Raw genomic sequence first — 18568 nt, 5'->3', positions numbered from 1 at the left:
TCACATCATTCCCCACCTTCCCCCTCACCTGGTCTCACCTGTCACCTCCCAGCTTCCCACATCATTCCCCACCTTCCCCCCTCACCTGGTCTCACCTGTCACCTCCCAGCTTCCCATATCATTCCCCACCTTCCCCCCTCACCTGGTCTTACCTGTCACCTCCCAACTTCTCACATTATTCCCCACCTTCCCCCCTCACCTGTCACCTGCCAGCTTCCCACATCATTCCCCACCTTCCCCCTCACCTGGTCTCACCTGTCACCTGCCAGCTTCTCACATTATTCCCCACCTTCCCCCTCACCTGTTCTCAGCTGTCACCTCCCAGCTTCTCACATTATTCCCCACCTTCCCCCTCACCTGGTCTCACCTGTCACCTGCCAGCTTCCCACATCATTCCCTACCTTTCCCCTCACCTGGCCTCACCTGTCACCTCCCAGCTTCTCACATTATTCCCCACCTTCCCCCCTCACCTGGTCTCACTTGTCACCTCCCAGCTTCCCACATCATTCCCCACCTTCCCCCTCACCTGTTCTCACCTGTCACCTGCCAGCTTCCCACATCATTCCCCACCTTCCCCCTCACCTGTTCTCACCTGTCACCTGCCAGCTTCCCACATCATTCCCCACCTTCCCCCTCAGCTGTCACCTGCCAGCTTGTACCCCTCTCCTCACTTCCCCTACTCTCTTACTCTGGCTTCTTTCCCCTTCCTTATGAAGGGCCTCGGACTAAAACGTCGACTGTTTATCCCTTTCTGCGGATGCTGCCTGACCTCCTGAGTTCCTCCAGCTTTTTGTGTGTGTTGCCCTGGATCTCCAGCCTCTGACCATAATAAAACAATTTACCAATTACCTTTGGCGACGTACCTGTGTGGAACAGGAACCTCTGCATTGGAACGGTGTTGCTCTTCTCTCTGTCGTCCGTGAAGAGGTTACTCGTGATTCCAACAGATGGCTGGACGGTCGAGGAAGGGCAGTGGAACATTGTGGAACTACTGGACACATATCTGGGTGATGGGACCATTGGTCTAAGTTCTGGGACACCTGAAAGAGCAAGCCGGGAGGATGGGATACATTCACAAGTAACACAGCACAGAATGGAATCCACTTATAACATCCTACACTGATAGTATTCAATTTGTATTGCAGTATTAAAATTAACTCCATCAACAATTAGGGGCATCGGGGTAGTGTTGTGGTTAGTGCAACGCTATGCCAAATTCAATTCTGATGCCACCTGTGAGGAGTTTGAATGCTCCTCAGCCTGGTGCTCCTGCTTAGTAGGTTAATTGGTCATTGTAAATTGTCCTGCGATTAGGCTGGGGTCAATTAGATGCCATGCTCAGCGGATCGCAAACAAGTGAAGATCTGCAGGTACTGGAAACCCGAGCAACACGCACAAAGTGCTGGAGGAACTCAGCAGGCCAGGCAGCATCTACGGAAAAGAGTACAGTTGACCTCTCAGCCTGTGACCCTTCAGCAGGACCAGAGAAAAAAAGGTTGAGGAATCACTCTGACTCCTTCTCTTTTTCCCTCCAGTCCTGCTGAAGGGTCTCAGCCCAAAGCATCGACTGTGCTCTTTTCCGTAGCTGCTGTCTGCTTTTCTGGGTGATGCAGCTTGTTGGGCTGGAAGGGCCTGTTCTGTACTTCTGCAGCTCTAGATCAGTAAATAAACAGATATATAAATACAACACACACAAAATGCTGGTGGAGTGCAGCAGGCCAGGCAGCATCTATAGGGAGAAGCACTGTCGATGTTTCAGGCCGAGACCCTTCATCAGGTCCTGAAGGGTCTCGGCCCAAAACGTTGACAGCGCTTCTCCCTATAGATGCTGCCTGGCCTGCTGTGTTCCACCTGCATTTTGTGTGTGTTGCTTTAATTTCCAGCATCTGCAGATTTCCTGGTGTTTGCTTTTAAGATATATAAATAAATAATGATTGTTCTGCAAATTTAATCTGTTTCCTTTGTTTTATTTCAAAGATCCTCGCTCAACGACCAGTCATTTCAAGCTATAAGCATAGAGCTAGAATCGTTGAACTAAAACAAAGGAAACAGATAAAATTTGCAGATCAATCACTATGAACATCAGCATAGCTCGTCTCTTCCTAAAACTACCATAGCTCAAAGTAAATGTATTATCAATGTGCATACATGTCACCATTGGTTCGTTTTATTGTGGGCATGCACAGTAGAGCAAAGAGATACAACAGAACCACTCACAAAGGCCGACAAACGACCAATATGCAAACAAGACAAATTGTACAAACACAAAATAAATAAATCAGTAACACTGAGAATATATGAATTGTCAGGAGAAATCTCGGTTACAACCATCGTCACGGTCCGCCAGACCACTGTGTGGGTACTGACAGAGGGGTTAAGAAGACGCATTAGTCAGGGGGCTGAGTTCAAGAGCTGTGAGGTAATATTGCAGCTCCACAAAACCCTGGTTATACCACACTTGGAATATTGTGTTCAGTTCTGATCCTTCATTCTAGGAAGGATGTGGAGTCTTGAGAGAGGGTGCAAAGGAGATTTGCCAAGATGCTGCTGGACTAGAGAGCATGTCTCATGAGGGTAGGCCGAGTTAGATGGGGCTTTTCTCTTTGGAGTGAAGAAGGATGAGAGGTGACTTGCTAGAGGTGTTCAAGATGACAAAATACCTAGATCCCATGGGTAGAAATGGCTACTATGAGGGGAGAGTTGTCAGAGTCAAGTTCATCTACACAGAGAGTAGTGGGTGCATGGAACCCCTGCCAGGGGGGCAGTGGTAAAGGCAGATTCATAACTCTTAGATAGGCACATGGATGATAGAAAAATGGAGGGCCATGTGGGAAGGGTTAGATTGATCTTAGAGTAGGTTAAAATGGTGGCACAACATTGTGGGCTGAAGGGCCTGCACATGCTGTTGAAATTGATCAATCATGCCACCTACATAGAGTCACTGAGTTACAAAACACTTAGTACAGGATCAGGCCTTTCAGCCCATCTAGTTATGCTTATTTTGATCGGCCTAGCCCTATCTTCCTGCTCCTGGACCATATCCCTTCCAACCATGTACCTATCCAAATGTTCCAATCAAACCCTTATCCACCACTTCAACCGGCAGGTCGATCCACACTCCCAGCACCCTCCAAGCAACGAAGTTTCAATCTAGGTCAAGAAGGAATGTAGAGCAGTATGCTTGTAGACCCAGCAGCACCGGTTACCAATCTGAAATCTCCAACCCACTACTCATCTCCTCAAGATAACCTACAGGTAGAAACATGCAGTACACAGAGGTCACAGGTTTAAACCAACTGGAGGGAAAACTAGCACAGCCGGTTCTCAGCTCTGGAGTTCTGCACCCAATAGGGTGGGAGCAGCTAACAGGGAACAGAACAAAAACTTTTTGTATTCATTCACGTTCCCATCACCCAGGACATGTCTTCTTCTCACTGCTTCCATCAGGGAGGAGGTGCAGGAGCCTGAAGACACACACTCCATGTTTCAGGAACAACTTCTTCCCCTCCACCATCCGATTTCTGAATGGACAATGAACCCATGAGCACTACCTTGGTATTTCTTCCTTCCCTTTTTACACTTATTTATGTATTATTTATCAACCTATTTCTTTATTGTTGTAACTTATGGTATTGTTTATGCATTGCACTGTACTGCTGCCACAAAACAACAAAGACCATGGCGTTTGATAGCGATAATAAACCTGACTCTTCCATCCGATTTCTCAATGGCCATCAAACCCAGGAACACTACCTCATTACTTCTCAGTATTTCTGTTTTTGCATGACTATATTTATTTAATTATTTATTACTATAAATATATATACTTATTATAGTTCATTTTTTTCTATATTTATCATGTATTGCATTGTACTGGTGCCAATAAATTAACAAATTTGCCAGTGATATTAAACCTGGTTCTGATTCAGGCAAATCAGTATTTACTGACTGCTCCCTAATTGACTTTGAGAAGACAGTACTGAGCCTCTTCCTTAAAGCAGGCTCTCAGTCCGACGGTTCTCCCACAGTGCCATCGGTTAAAGGCACAGTGACAAACTTAAATATGTCACAAGAGATTCCGCAGATCACCAACGGGAGAAAATCTGCAGGTACTGGAAGCCCAAGCAACACACACAAAATGGTGGAGGAGCTCAGCCGGTCAGGCAGCACCTAGGCCCTGCTGAAGGGTCTTGGCACGAAATGTCCACTGTACTCTATTCCGTATATTCAGCAGATGCTGGGACTCCAGAGTAACACACACAAAATGCTGCAGGTACTCAGCAGGCAGGCAGCATCTACGGAGAGGAATAGATTCGACGTTACTGAAGAAGGGCCATTCAATGTGACCCTTCATCAGCCGCGCTCATACTGAACAGAAGGCCAGGTTCGAGGGCTCTGGTGGCCTGTGCCTGGGCCTATTTTCTTGTCCTGGACAGACTGCCTCGGAGTGCACAAGCTCAGAACCGGTTCTGCAGAGGGAGAGGATGAAAGGTCTCTTCAGAACGAGTCATCTTGACAATGATCTCAACTTCCTGGTAAGGGTGGAACTATCTGTGTCACTGGGAAGGGCAGAACTGGTTAGGTCAGGAGTGGGGATTTTGGACCAGGTAGAGCAGGGAGAAGTTACTGTCATGGAAACGCACTGGCTAATTAGAGGAAAAAACAACAACATGAGATATGGAGGCTCAAACAGTTTTAGCTCCAGTCGCTGTTTAAAAAGCTTAGTAAACTGAGCAAAGAATTGTTAAATAATCTCTGCCAAGCAAGCAGCAGGTTTAACCATTTACACCTCAGAAGTGCTGGTAAAGGTTCCTGGGCTCGTGGTTTCTGTAAATCGTGATAAGCAGGGTTGTGCGTCTGTCAGGCCTGGCTGGTTATAACACTCTGTACCAGAAACATTGGCTGCCAGCCTGGGGCGTGTACCTGCAGCTGATCTGGCTGCGAACCGGGGTTAGAGTCCAGTCTCTCCCACTACGCAGGCAACTCGATGAAACTGCCTGAGTGGCATTTACCTTTCCCCGGCTGAAGGCATTTGCTTATTCCCTCTAGGCCTGGTGCGGGTCTGTTTCATTCACAGTCCGCACCCTCTCGGTTACAAACAGCAAACCATCTGCTGGGGGAGCTCAGCATCGGTGGGGGTGGGTGATTGTCAATGCTTTAGGTTGGGGCCCTCCTGGATCCCCCCACCACAGATGCCGCTCGACCCGCTGAGTTCCTCCAGCAATTTCACTGATCTCGCTTCCTCTGATTAGAAGAGAATTTAACTTTCTCTGAACATCACAACACAAACACCAAACCATTCAGAGCAGGAAGTTGCCAGGTTCCGTCGTTACCTGACTTTGTTATTGGACTCTGCTTCCTGTTCTATGATCAGGCGTCTGCAGACTCTTCTACCTCCACTCAATCTTTTACAGACAGATAGGAATTACCCCAGCCTAACACACACCAAGACCTTACTGAAAAGCATTTGGGAGTTACATAGATTGATATGAGATGGAGACAGACTCTTTGAGCCACTGCAGACACACTAACCAAAGGGCACCATTCCCCCCCCATCCCCGATCTTTCCTTCCAGCGCTGTGTCCATAGCCTCCCTGTCTAGACACTTCCTAACCACTCTGGCAAGGCACAGATACTTCACCAGGCCCAAGGACTGTTATCGGACTCTTCTTGTGCGATAAGATGGACTCTTGACCTCACTGTCTATCTCGTTATAACCCCGCACTTTATCCTCTATCTGCACTGCACTCCTTCAGATTATACACCTGATGAAGTGTCTTGGCCTGAAAGATCGATTGTTTATTCATTCCCATAGCTGCTGCCTGACCTGCTGAGTTCCTACACCATTAAGTGTGTGTTGCTCTGGATTTCCACATCAGCAGGATCACTTGTCTTTTAATTGCTTTTGCATTGTGATTGTTTTACCCTGTTCTGGCTCCATGCCCTGTGTAATGATCTGATCTGCTCTGATGGGAGCAATGAGAAGAGGGCATGTCCTGGGTGACGTGGGGTCCTTAATGGTGGATGCCGCCTTTTTGGAGGCATCACCTCAATGCTGGTGAGTCCAGTGCCCATGATAGAGCTGGCTGAGTTTACAGCTTGCTGTGGCTTTTTCAGTTCCTGTGCAGGGCCCCTCCACACCAGACAGTGACACAGCCAGTTAGAATGCTCTCCACAGTACAACTGTAGAAATTTGCTGAAGTCTTTCACGACATACCAAATCTCCTCAATCTCCCAATGAAAATTTGGAGAATTTTCCAAATTGATCCTATGCCTTCTTCATGATTGGGCACAGGATCGATCCTCAGAGATGGTGACACCCAGGAACTGCTCACCCCTTCCTCTGCTCATCCCTCGGCGAGGACTGGTGCGTGTTCCCTTGACTTCCCCTTCCTGAAACCTGCAATCAACTCCTTGGTCTTGCCGACAATCAGGGCAAGACTGTTATTGCGAGTGGATGTGGGACTGAGACTATAGTGAGGTGTGGTCTGGGTTTCTATCTCCACTGCCAACCACTACATCCTAGGTCCCTCTAATCAACACTCACTGGGCAATAGTCTTTGCCCAGTCCTCCTGAGTTCAAAGGCTGAGAATAGTGCCCAGGAACACCTCAGCTGTCAAAGCCTCCCTCTCTCTTAGTTGGACTGCATTGGTAGTTTATACAAATGAGACTTTGCACCTCAAGTTTTAATATTTCGATGAAGATATGACACTTAAAGCGAATCTTTCTGCAGCTCTGCACCTCTGGAATTCCATCCTCTCTTGGTGCGTGGTTAAAGCACCTCCAGATTTGTCTGCATCTTCCTGTTGCTCTGTGAATTGTTGGGAGAGCTGGCAGCTTTGGCAATGTTGCTCCAGTAATCGATCTTCCTTGGTATCATCTGTCAAATCTTCAAGCGAAAATGATAAACAACTGGAAAAGCTGAGCAGGTCAAGCAGTGTCTGAGGAGGCAGAAGGATGTTGAGGTTTCAGGCCAAGGTCCCTGACCTCACACGTAACTGTTCCCTTGGCTCCACAGATGCAGTTTGACCCAGTGCTTTCCTTCATCAATTCATGTTTGGCTCAGATCCCTGCCCCACAGTCTGTTGGGACTGCATGTTAAAGGCCTGCCTGACAGACATTAAACAGCTGTCTGGTCGGGGAGTGAGGAGATCACCATGAAAAAAACATTACTGATCTGTCCGTAAACCCCGGCACACGTCTGTCCGTAAACCCCGGCACACGTCTGTCAGTAAACCCTGGCACACGTCTGTCCATAAACCCTGGCACACGTCTGTCCGTAAACCCCGGCACACGTCTGTCCGTAAGCGATAAGGATCTGAAACAGTCAGATAGAGAACTGGGTGACAATAGGATCTTCCAGGACTTCAGTAACCTCAGTGATAAATAATTGAGACAGGTACTATTACAATCTTTAAAAGATATTTTGATTCGGAACGAGAAGGCAGCGGGACAGCACCTAAGGATTTCCAGCGGGAAGTCATTTTGAGTTCTCGGGGTAAGAAAGAGGCCAGACTGCACAGGCGTGTGACGTCAGCCAGCTGAGCGCGAACAGTTTAAAAAGGCAGCCATATCCAGCAGGCAGCGTTGGGAGCGGGCAGCGGAGTGAGAGGCAGCAGAGTGAAAGGGCTTTGGCTCAACGGGCTTCGGCGGTAACGGGATGAGGTGAGGCAGTTGTTGATTGCAAAAGGAGGTAGTATGTGTGTGAGGCCAATTTTCTGTGGTCGGTGTCAGATGTGGGAGGTCCTGGAGTCTCCCGGCGTCCCGGATGGCCACATCTGCACCCGGTGCATCGAGATGCAACTCCTAAGGGATCGCATTAGGGAACTGGAGCTGAAGCTCGATGACCTTCGTCTGGTCAGGAAGAGTGAGGAGGCGATAGAGAGGAGTTATAGACAGGCGGTCACACGAGGGCCACGGGAGACAGACAAGTGGGTCACAGTCAGGAGAGGGGAGGGGAAGAGTCAGGTACTAGAGAGTACCCCACTGGCTGTACCCCTTGACAAGAAGTACTCCTGTTTGAGTACTGTTGGGGGGGGACAGCCTACCTGGGGGAAGTGACAGTGGCCGTGCCTCTGGCACAGAGTCTGGCCCTGTGGTTCAGAAGGGTAGGGAAAGGAAGAGGAAGGCAGTGGTGATAGGGGACTCTGTAGTCAGGGGTTCAGACAGGCGATTCTGTGGATGCAGGAAAGAAACTCGGATGGTAGTTTGCCTCCCAGGTGCCAGGGTCTAGGATGTTTCTGATCGCATCCAAGATATCCTGCGGTGGGAGGGAGAACAGCCAGAGGTTGTGGTACATATTGGTACCAATGACATAGGTAGGAAAATGGAAGAGGTCCTGAAAACAGACTACAGGGAGTTAGGAAGGAAGTTGAGAAGCAGGACCTCAAAGGTAGTAATCTCAGGATTATTGCCTGTGCCACGTGACAGTGAGAATAGGAATAGAATGAGGTGGAGGATAAATGCATGGCTGAGGGATTGGAGCAGGGGACAGGGATTCAGATTTCTGGATCATTGGGACCTCTGTTGGGGCAGGTGTGACCTGTACAAAAAGGACAGGTTGCACTTGAATCCCAGGGGGACCAATATCCTGGCAGGCAGGTTTGATAGAGCTGTTGGGGAGGGTTTAAACTAGTTTGGCAGGGGGGTGGGAATCAGAATGTGAGTGCAGGGATTAAGGTAGAAGGACAAGGGCATGATGCTAAGAGTTCTGAGTTGATGAGGAAGGACAGGCAGGGGACAGAACATAAATGTAGCCAGTTAAAGGGGTTGAAATGTGTCTATTTCAATGCTAGGAGTATTAGGAACAAGGAGGATGAATTCAGAGCATGGATTAGTACGTGGAACTATGATGTTGTGGCCGTTACTGAAACTTGGTTGGAGGAAGGGCAGGATTGGCTGATGCAGGTCCTGGGGTTCAGGTGTTTTAAAAGGAATAGGATGGGAGGTAGAAAAGTGGGGGGAGTGGCATTGCTGGTCAGGGATAGTATCACGGCTATAGAAAGGGAGGACGCTGCAGAAGGAGTGTCCACGGAGTCAGTCTGGGTGGAAGTCAGAAATAGGAAGGGATCAATCACTGTGCTGGGAGTAGTCTATAGGCCCCCAAATAGCCCTCGGGACACCGAGGAGCAGATAAGCAGGCAGATTTTAGAATGGTGCAGGAAGTACAGGGTAGTAGTTATGGGTGATTTCAACTTCCCTCATATTGACTGGCACCTCCTGAGTGCAAGGGGGATAGATGGGGCTGAATTTGTCAGGTGTGTTCAAGAAGGATTCCTGACACAATATGTGGACTGGCTGACGAGAGGAGAGGCTATACTGGATCTAGTTCTGGGTAATGAACCTGGTCAGGTGACAGACCTCTTGGTGGGGGAGCATTTTGGTGAGAGTGACTACAACTCCCTTCAGCATAGCTATGGAAAGGGATAAAATCAGATGAAATGGTAAAGTGCTTAACTGGGGAAGGGCTAACTTTGAAGGGATGAGGCAGGAACTAGCGAGAGTAAATTGGAAACAGATGTTCAAAGGGGAAAGCACAGAAGTAATGTGGGAGAAGTTCAGGGACCACTTGAGCTGGGTTCAGGATAGGTTTGTCCCAGTGAGGCAAGGAAAAAATGGTAGGAAAAGGGAACCATGGCTGACGAAACATGTGAGGTAACTCGTCAAGAGGGAAAAGGAAGCATATGTTAGATATAAGAAGCAGGAAGTAGGAGGGGCTTATGAGAAATATAGGGTAGCCAGGAAGGAGCTACAGAAAGGACTTAGGAGAGCTCGAAGGGGGCATGAGAAGGCCTTGGCATGTAGGATTAAGGAGAACCCCAAGGCGTTCTATGCGTATGTGAAGAATAGGAGGATGACGAGAACGAAGGCGGGACCGCTAAAGGATAAAGAGGGCAACATGTGCCTGGAAGCGGAGGAGGTTGGGGAGGTCCTAAATGAATACTTTGCTTCAGTATTCACAAGTGAAAAGGATCTTGATCAGGATGAGGTCGAAGTAGAGTGGGCCTGTGTGCTGGACAATGTGGAGATTAAGGAAGAAGTAGTGCTGGATCTTCTTAAAAACATTAAGATTGATAAAACCCCAGGGCCAGATATGATACACCCCAGGTTGTTGTGGGAATTGAGAGAAGAGATCGCAGGAGCATTAGCTATGATCTTTGAATACTCTTTGGATACAGGGGAAGTGCCAGAGGACTGGAGAATAGCAAATGTAGTTCCCTTGTTTAAAAAAGGTAATAGGGAGAAACCTGGGAACTATAGACCGGTGAGTCTTACATCAGTGATATGCAAACTACTGGAAAGGATTCTTAAGGATAGGATCTATGAGCATTTGGAGAAGTACAGTCTACTCATGGATAGTCAACATGGCTTTGTGAAGGGAAGATCGTGCCTCAAGAGCCTGGTAGAGTTTTTTGAAGAGGTAACAAAAGAAATTGATGAGGGTAGGGCAGTGGATGTAGTCTACATGGACTTAGGCAAAGCATTTGACAAGGTCTCTCATGAGAAACTCATCCAGAAAGTCATGAGGCATGGGAAAAGTGGAACCTTGGCTTTTGGATAAAAAATTGGCTTAAAGGAAGAAAGCAGAGGGTAGTTGTGGAAGGAAAGTATTCTGCCTGGAGGTCGGTGACTAGTGGAGTGCCGCAGGGATCTATCCTGGGACCCCTGCTATTTGTGATTTTTATAAATGACCTGGATGTAGAGGCGGAAGGATGGGTGAGTAAGTTTGCGGATGACACAAAGATTGGAGGAGTTGTGGATGGAGCTGTAGGTGGTCGAAGTTTACAAGAGGATATAGACAGGCTGCAGAGTTGGGCAGAAAAATGGCAGATGGAGTTCAATCCGGACAAGTGTGAGGTGATGCATTTTGGAAGGACAAACCAGAAGACTGAGTACAGGATTAATGGTCAATTACTTAAGAATGTGGATGAACAAAGGGACCTTGGGGTTCAAATCCATACATCCCTCAAGGTCACTGCACAGGTTGATAGGGTAGTTAAGGAGGTCTATGGGATGCTAGGCTTCATTAACAGGGGGATTGAGTTCAAGGGTAGAGAGGTCATGTTGCAACTCTACAAATCTCTGGTGAGACCGCACTTAGAGTATTGTGTTCAATTCTGGTCACCTCATTATAGGAAGGATGTGGAAGCTATGGAGAGGGTGCAGAGGAGATTTACCAGGATGTTGCCTGGATTGGAGAACAAGTCATATGAAGCAAGGTCAACAGAGCTGGGACTTTTCTCTTTGGAGCATAGAAGGATGGGAGGGGACTTGACAGAGGTCTACAAGATTATGAGAGGCATAGATAGGGTGTACAACCTTGAAGAATTTTAAATCTTCTACTTTGTGTTTACTATAGATAGGGTGGATAGTCAGTACCTGTTTCCCAGGGCACCAATAGCAAACACCAGAGGGCATATGTACAAAGTTAAGGGAGGGAAGTTTAGGGGAGACATCAGGGTAAGTTTTTTTACACAGAGGGTTGTGAGTGCCTGGAATGACTTGCCAGGGATGGTGGTGGAGGCTAAAACACTGGGGTATTTAAGAACCTCTTGGACAGGCACATGGATGAAAGAAAAATGGAGGGTTATGGGGTAGTGTGGGTTTAGTTTTTTTTTTAAGGATTATATGGGTCGGCGCAACATGGAGGGCTGAAGGGCCTGTACTGTGCTGTAGTGTTCTATGGTTCTATGGTTATACCTGGATGAGAAAGGTTTAGAAAGTTAATGGCCAAATCCTGGCAAATGGGGCTAGTTTGAGTAAGACTATAAGACATCAGGCCACTTGGCCCATCGAGTCTGCTCCACCATTTAATCACAGCTGATCCTTTTTTCCTTCCTCTGCCCCACTCCCAGGCCTTCTCTCCGTAACCTTTCGTGCCATGTCCAGTCAAGAACCTATCAAGCTCTGCCTTAAATACACCCAATAACCTGGCCTCCACAGCTGCCAGAAATTCACTACCTTCTGGCTAATGAAATTTCTCTGCTGTCTGTTTTAAATGGATGCCCCTCTTTCCTGAGGCTGTGCCCGCTTGTCTTAGACTCCCCCACCACGGGAAACATCCATTCAACATTTTAACATTTGAAAGTTTTCAATGAGGTTCCCCCTTCTCCTGCTAAATTCCAGTGAGTACAGACTCTGAGCTATCAAACGTTTCTCATATGATAACCCTTTCATTCCCAGAATCATCCTTGTGAAACTCTTCTGACTCTCTCCGATGCCACCACATATTTTCTTAGATGAGGAGCCCAGAACTGTTCACAATACTCAAGGTGAGGCCTCACTGGTTCCTTATAAAGCCTCAGCATCACATCCCTACTCTTGTCTTCTAGACTTCTTGAATTGAACGCTAACATTGCATTTGCCTTCCTCACCACCAACTCAACCTGCAAGTTAACCTTTAGGGTGTACTGCACAAAAACTCCCATCATTATCAGGTTCAGATATGGCCCAAGTGCAGAGGGAGAGACACTGAAGCAGGTCAATAGTTCACAGACTTTAATACGAATGGTGTTAAAGGGAAAATAAACAATAAACACTGGGCCAAACAGGGCTGTTAACTGAAACTATCAAAAGGAAAATGAAGCCTACACGGCGGCTGAAAAGAACATCTAAACATTAAACGAATACCGCTCGTCTTCAGAGTCAGTTGTCTTGAAAGTCCAATATCTCAGGGAAGGCCGAATTTAAAACAGCAGTGAAGCATTGCTGCACTCTGTCCAAATCTCAACAAGTACTACGACGGCAAGTATGCAGTTAAATACTATCATGATTAAATAATAATTAGCTAACACATGCAAATTCACAGGCACAATTGCCATATCTATAGCGCTGCTGAATCCATGGTAGAGAATCAGAGTGGACAGTCATGTGTGGAGCCAAAAGAGATGGGGGAGATTTTGAACAAGTTCTTTTCTTCGGTATTCACTAAGGAGAAGGATATTGAATTGTGTAAGGTAAGGGAAACAAGTAGGGAAGTTATGGAAACTATGACGATTAAAGAGGAGGAAGTACTGGCGCTTTTAAGGAATATAAAAGTGGATAAGTCTCCGGGTCCTGACAGGATATTCCCTAGGACCTTGAGGGAAGTTAGTGTAGAAATAGCAGGGACTCTTGACAGAAATATTTCAAATGTCATTAGAAACAGGGATGGTGCCAGAGGATTGGCATATTGCTCATGTTGTTCCATTGTTTAAAAAGGGCTCTAAGAGTATACCTAGCAATTATAGGCCTGTAAGTTTGATGTCAGTGGTGGGTAAATTAATGGGAAGTATTCTTAGAGATGGTATATATAATTATCTGGATAGACAGGGTCTGATTAGGAACAGTCAACATGGATTTGTGCCTGGAAGGTCATGTTTGACAAATCTTATTGAATTTTTTGAAGAGGTTACTAGGAAAGTTGACGAGGGTAAAGCAGTGGATGTTGTCTATATGGACTTCAGTAAGGCCTTTGACAAGGTTCTATACGGAAAGTTAGTTAGGAAGGTTCAATCGTTAGGTATTAATATTGAAGTAGTAAAATGGATTCAACAGTGGCTGGATGGGAGATGCCAGAGAGTAGTGGTGGATAACTGTTTGTCAGGTTGGAGGCCGGTGACTAGTGGTGTGTCTCAGGGATCTGTACTGGGTCCAATGTTGTTTGTCATATACATTAATGATCTGGATGATGGGATGGTAAATTGGATTAGTAAGTATGCAGATGATACTAAGATAGGTGGCGTTGTGGATAATGAAGTAGGTTTTCAAAGCTTGCAGAGAGATTTAGGCCAGTTAGAAGAGTGGGCTGAAAGAAGGCAGATGGAGTTTAATGCTGATAAGTATGAGGTGCTACAATTTTGGTAGGACTAATCAAAATAGGACATACATGGTAAATGGTAGGGCATTGAAGAATGCAGTAGAACAGAGTGATCTAGGAATAATGGTGCATAGTTCCCTGAAGGTGGAATCTCATGTGGATATGGTGGTGAAGAAAGCTTTTGGTATGCTGGCCTTTATAAATCAGAGCATTGAGTATAGGAGTTGGGATGTAATGTTAAAATTGTAAAAGGCATTGGTGAGGCCGAATTTGGAGTATTGTGTACAGTTCTGGTCACCAAGTTATAGGAAAGATGTCAACAAAATAGAGAGAGTACAGAGAAGATTTACTAGAATGTTACCTGGGTTTCAGCACCTAAGTTACAGAGAAAGGTTGAACAAGTTAGGTCTTCATTCTTTGGAGTGTAGAAGGTTGAGGGGGGACTTGATAGAAGTATTTAAAATTATGAGGGGGATAGATAGAGTTGACATGGATAGGCTTTTTCCATTGAGAGAAGGAGAGATTCAAACAAGAGGACATGAGTTGAGAGTTAGTGGGCAAAAGCTTAGGGGTAACACGAAGGGGAATTCCTTTACTCAGAGAGTGGTAGCTGTGTGGAACGAGCTTCCAGTAGAAGTGGTAGAGGCAGGTTCAGTATTGTCATTTAGAGTAAAATTGGATAAGTATATGGACAGGAAAGGAATGGAGGGTTATGGGCTGAGTGCGGGTCAGTGGGACTAGGTGAGAGTAAGCGTTCGGACTAGAAGGGCCGAGATGGCCTGTTTCCATGCTGTAATTGTTATATGGTTATATGGTGACACGCAAGTCCCTTTGCACCTCATGTTTGGATTTTTTCCCCACTTAGAAAATAGTTTGCACAGTTAAATTTGTAATCAGCCTCATGTGTAGCACCTTGTCAAAGGCCTTCTGAAAATCCAAATATACAACATCCTCTGCATCCCCTGTATCTATCCTACTTGTAATCTCCTCAAAGAATTCAAACAGGCAGTATTTTTTCCTTAAAAAAAACATTCTGACTTTGTTCTGTCTTGTTCTGTGTCACCAAGTACTCCATAACCTCATCCTTAACCATGGATTTCATCATTTTCCAACCACTGTCAGGCTAACTGGTCTGTAATTTCCCTTCTGCTGCCTTCCTCCTTTCTTGCAGAGCGGAGTGACATTTGCAATTTTCCAGTCCTCTGGTTCTATGCCAGGGTCCATGCCAGAATTCCACAGATTCACCATCCTCTGGCTCAAGAAATTCCTGTCCATCTCTGTCCCTCTATTCTGAGGCTGTGCCCTCTGGCACTAGACTCCCCCACTATAGAAAACATCCTCTCCACATCTAGTCTATCTAGGACTTCCAAAATTCAATAGGTTTCAATGAGATACCCCCTTGTTCTTCTAAACTCCAGTGAGTACAGGCCCAGAGCCATCAAATGCTCCTCAAGCATTAACCCTTTCATTCCTGGGATCATTCTCATGAACCTTTTCTAGACACTTTACAATACTAGCACATATTTTTCTCAGATAAGGGACCCAGACGTGCTCACAGTACTCCTAGTGCAGTCTGACTGATGCTTTATAAAGCCTCAGAATAGGGTTTTTTTCCAGTATGGACCAGCTGGGCCTGTTTTCATGCTGTCTAGACCTTTCAACTCTGTGACTAACCCATTAGCTAACATTACGTTAAAAGTTAAAAGTAATTAAGTCTGCTTTTCCGGTGTCTTTCTTTCCAGTTGCTCCTGGCTGATGGGACTCACCGGTGAAGCCAGAGCTGACTTGCTGTCCATGAGTGTTGTGGAGAAGGTGTGATGATGAGCTGTTTGTTTGTAGCACAGTAGGTCTAATAGTGAGGAGGGTCCCACCGGCCTGTTTGTGAGGCTCCAGGGTCTCAATGGAGCGACAGCGAAGGAGCAGCGGTCTATCTTCTGGTCAGCATGGTGTGTGACTTGGAGAAGTAATTAGAGGTGATTTTTTTAATATCATTCGTTATTCTTTGAGGTTCGTTAGTTTGGAAGTTGTGGTGGTTAGATCTCTCCCTTGGATAGTTCTGCAGTGTAAGACTGAAGTGTCAGCCTGGACACTTGAAAATGGAGCCTGAAGTGAGAGGCTTCGGGCTTCGTATATACAAGGCCAATTTCTTCAAGGTGCCTTCCTCCCACAAACAGCTACGGGGCAGAAACCCTTTTAAAGTGGAAGCTGTAGGTACTGCTATCTGAATGTGGGTATCATATTATCCACGGGAGATTATCTGCTTCAATATTAGAAGTGTAATTCCTTCTTTGTTTATGCTATGAAACGATTTGATGACATCAGCAGTGAGGAAGTGGAATCAGAGAATGGGGTCACACCGGTGGGACTGGACACAGTCTTTATGGATGAGTGAAAAAGAAATTGCGTTCTGGTGTTGCCTGGGGTAGCAAGCTGCAGAATGGACAAGAAGCAAACAGGTGCCATGGTTCATTTGTATTTGCACATAAGCTTTACATTGGTGCATTACAAATCAATATTAAAGAAACACACAATCAGTGGCCACTTTATTAGGTACCTCCTGTACATAATATAGTGGTCACTGAGTGTGTGTTCATGCTCTTCCGCCGCTATAGCCCGGCACTTCAAGGTTTGACGTGCTGTGCATTCAGAGATGCTCTTCTGCACACCACTGTTGTAACGTGTTGTTATTTGAGTTACTATTGCCTTCCTGTCAGCTTGGACCAGTCTGCCCATTCTCAGTAGCAAGGCATTTTCACCTTCAGAACTGTCACTCACTGGATGTATTTTAGCTTTTCGCACCATTCTCTATAAACTCTAGGGACTGTTGTGTGTGGAAATCCCAAGAGATCAGCAGTGTCTGATATACTCAAACCACCCTGCCTGGCACCAACAATCATTCCACGGTCAAAGTCACATTGACATCATGCGGAGGCTCGTGTGCTTCAAGGACTCCATCAGACAATGCCAGCTCAGGGCCAGCCACGTTGGAACGGCTGTGGACGAGATGCCAGATGAAGATCAATCTAACCCCAGCTCCTGAACTTTCGCCTGCCCCCCCCGGGCCATGCCATAAGAAACAACAACAACAGGCCATTCAGTGGAGCAATTTTACCTCTGTGAAGTGGCCACTGAGTTTAACGTCTGTTTCTAAACCTTTATAACTTATGCAATAATTTTTCCAAAACCTCCTTTCTGGAAAGTACTACAGGGCTATTAAAACAAAAACTTCACATCACCTTAAAACTTTCTTCCCCCAGGTGGTTAGTCTGATCAACCATTCTAGTTATCCCCCCACCCGACCCCCTCTATTATCCCATCTCTGCACTGTAAATACTTTTTATAATGCTGTTTACATTGTAAATACATACTCTACGTAAGTATTTAGGCAGTTTTATTCCATATCCAAACTTTAACCTCTACATTTACAGAATTCTTTATTCTTTATAATTATTGAATGTTGTTTTTTGTTTCATGTTGTCCCCTGACAAACATACCACAGCAAATTCCTAATCCATGGAAAAGTATATGGTGAATAAAGTTGATCCTTCATCCTCACAATGCACAAGTCCCTGCAGAACCCTCCTGACCACAGCCCCGGACCAGAAATTCACCTATGCTTTTGCATACTCTGTGAACCAGAACTCCGTCTGTACAGTACATTACCCCCGATCTACACTCAGTGGCCACTTCATTAGGCACACCCGTGCACCTGCTCGTTAATGCAAATATCTAATCAGCCAATCACATGGCAGCAACTCGACGTATAAAAGCATGCCGGCATGGTCAAGAGGTTCAGACCAAACATCAGAATGGGCAAGAAATATGTCCTAAGTGACTTTGAACGTAGAGTGATTGTTGGAGCCAGATGGGGTGGTTTGAGTATCTCAGAAACTGCCAATCTCCTGTGATTTTCTCACTCAACAGTCTCTAGAGTTTACAGAGCATGGTCCAAATGAGGCACCCAGTGAGCTGCAGTTCGGTGGGTCAGAGGTCAGAGGAGAATGGCCAGACTGGTTCAAGCTGACAGGAAGGTGACAATAACTCAAATAACCACGTGTTATAACAGTGCGGTGCAGAAGAGCATCTCTCAACCTTGCTGTGGATGGGCTACAGCAGCAGAAAAGCATGAACTAACAGTCAGTGGCCACCGGTACAAGAGTAGCCACTTTATTAAGTACAGGAGGTAACTAATAAAGTGGCCACCGAGTCTGTACAAGGATGGAGCTGACGATGTGCTTTGTGCAATTCCTACTCTAACAAGGAAAGTACGCTGGCCAAAGTTGTTAAGTAAAGTTCTAGGTCTGGAAGGCTGGCACTGCCAAGAGGTGCAGTCCATAAAAACTTACATTGAACCTCACAACTATCTGTAGTTAGGGACAAGAGGGGGTGACTGCAAGTCGGGCAGGGAGAAGGATCTCAGAGGTAGTGCTGGAGGGGCCCCAGCCCTTGAGTTTGCTCAATATAGCGAATGTTGAAAGGACTAGATAGGGTGGATGTTTCCAATGGTGGGGGTATCCAGAACTGAGGGGTGACCCTTTAGGACAGAGGTAAGGAGGAATTTTTTTTAGCCAGAGAGTAGTGAATCTGTGGAATGCTCTGCCACAGACTGCGGTGGAGGCCAAGTCCATGGGTATACTTAAGGTGGAAGTTGATCGTTTCCTGATCGGTCAGGGCATCAAAGAATATGATGAGAAGGCAGGGATATGGGATCCGGGATCAGCCATGATGGAATGGCAGAGCACACTCGATGGGCTGAATGGCCTAATTCT

The 18568-nt window shown here is 46.3% G+C and overlaps 1 protein-coding gene across 2 annotated transcripts in view; it reads right to left on the bottom strand.

Moving 5' to 3' along the window:
* LOC140731970 (transcription factor ETV7-like) overlaps positions 1-18568 on the bottom strand; it is a 92566-nt gene that overhangs the window by 34161 nt on the left and 39837 nt on the right. For both annotated transcript variants that reach the window (XM_073054008.1, XM_073054009.1), the window contains one exon: positions 864-1040. In XM_073054008.1, the coding sequence (XP_072910109.1) occupies positions 864-1040 (177 nt within the window). The remainder of the gene's footprint in view (positions 1-863; positions 1041-18568) is intronic.

This window comes from Hemitrygon akajei, chromosome 8, assembly GCF_048418815.1.
Source record: "Hemitrygon akajei chromosome 8, sHemAka1.3, whole genome shotgun sequence".
Taxonomy (NCBI): domain Eukaryota; kingdom Metazoa; phylum Chordata; class Chondrichthyes; order Myliobatiformes; family Dasyatidae; genus Hemitrygon; species Hemitrygon akajei.
Note: the sequence above shows the minus strand (reverse complement) of the source record. Positions and strands in the feature narration are given on the sequence as shown.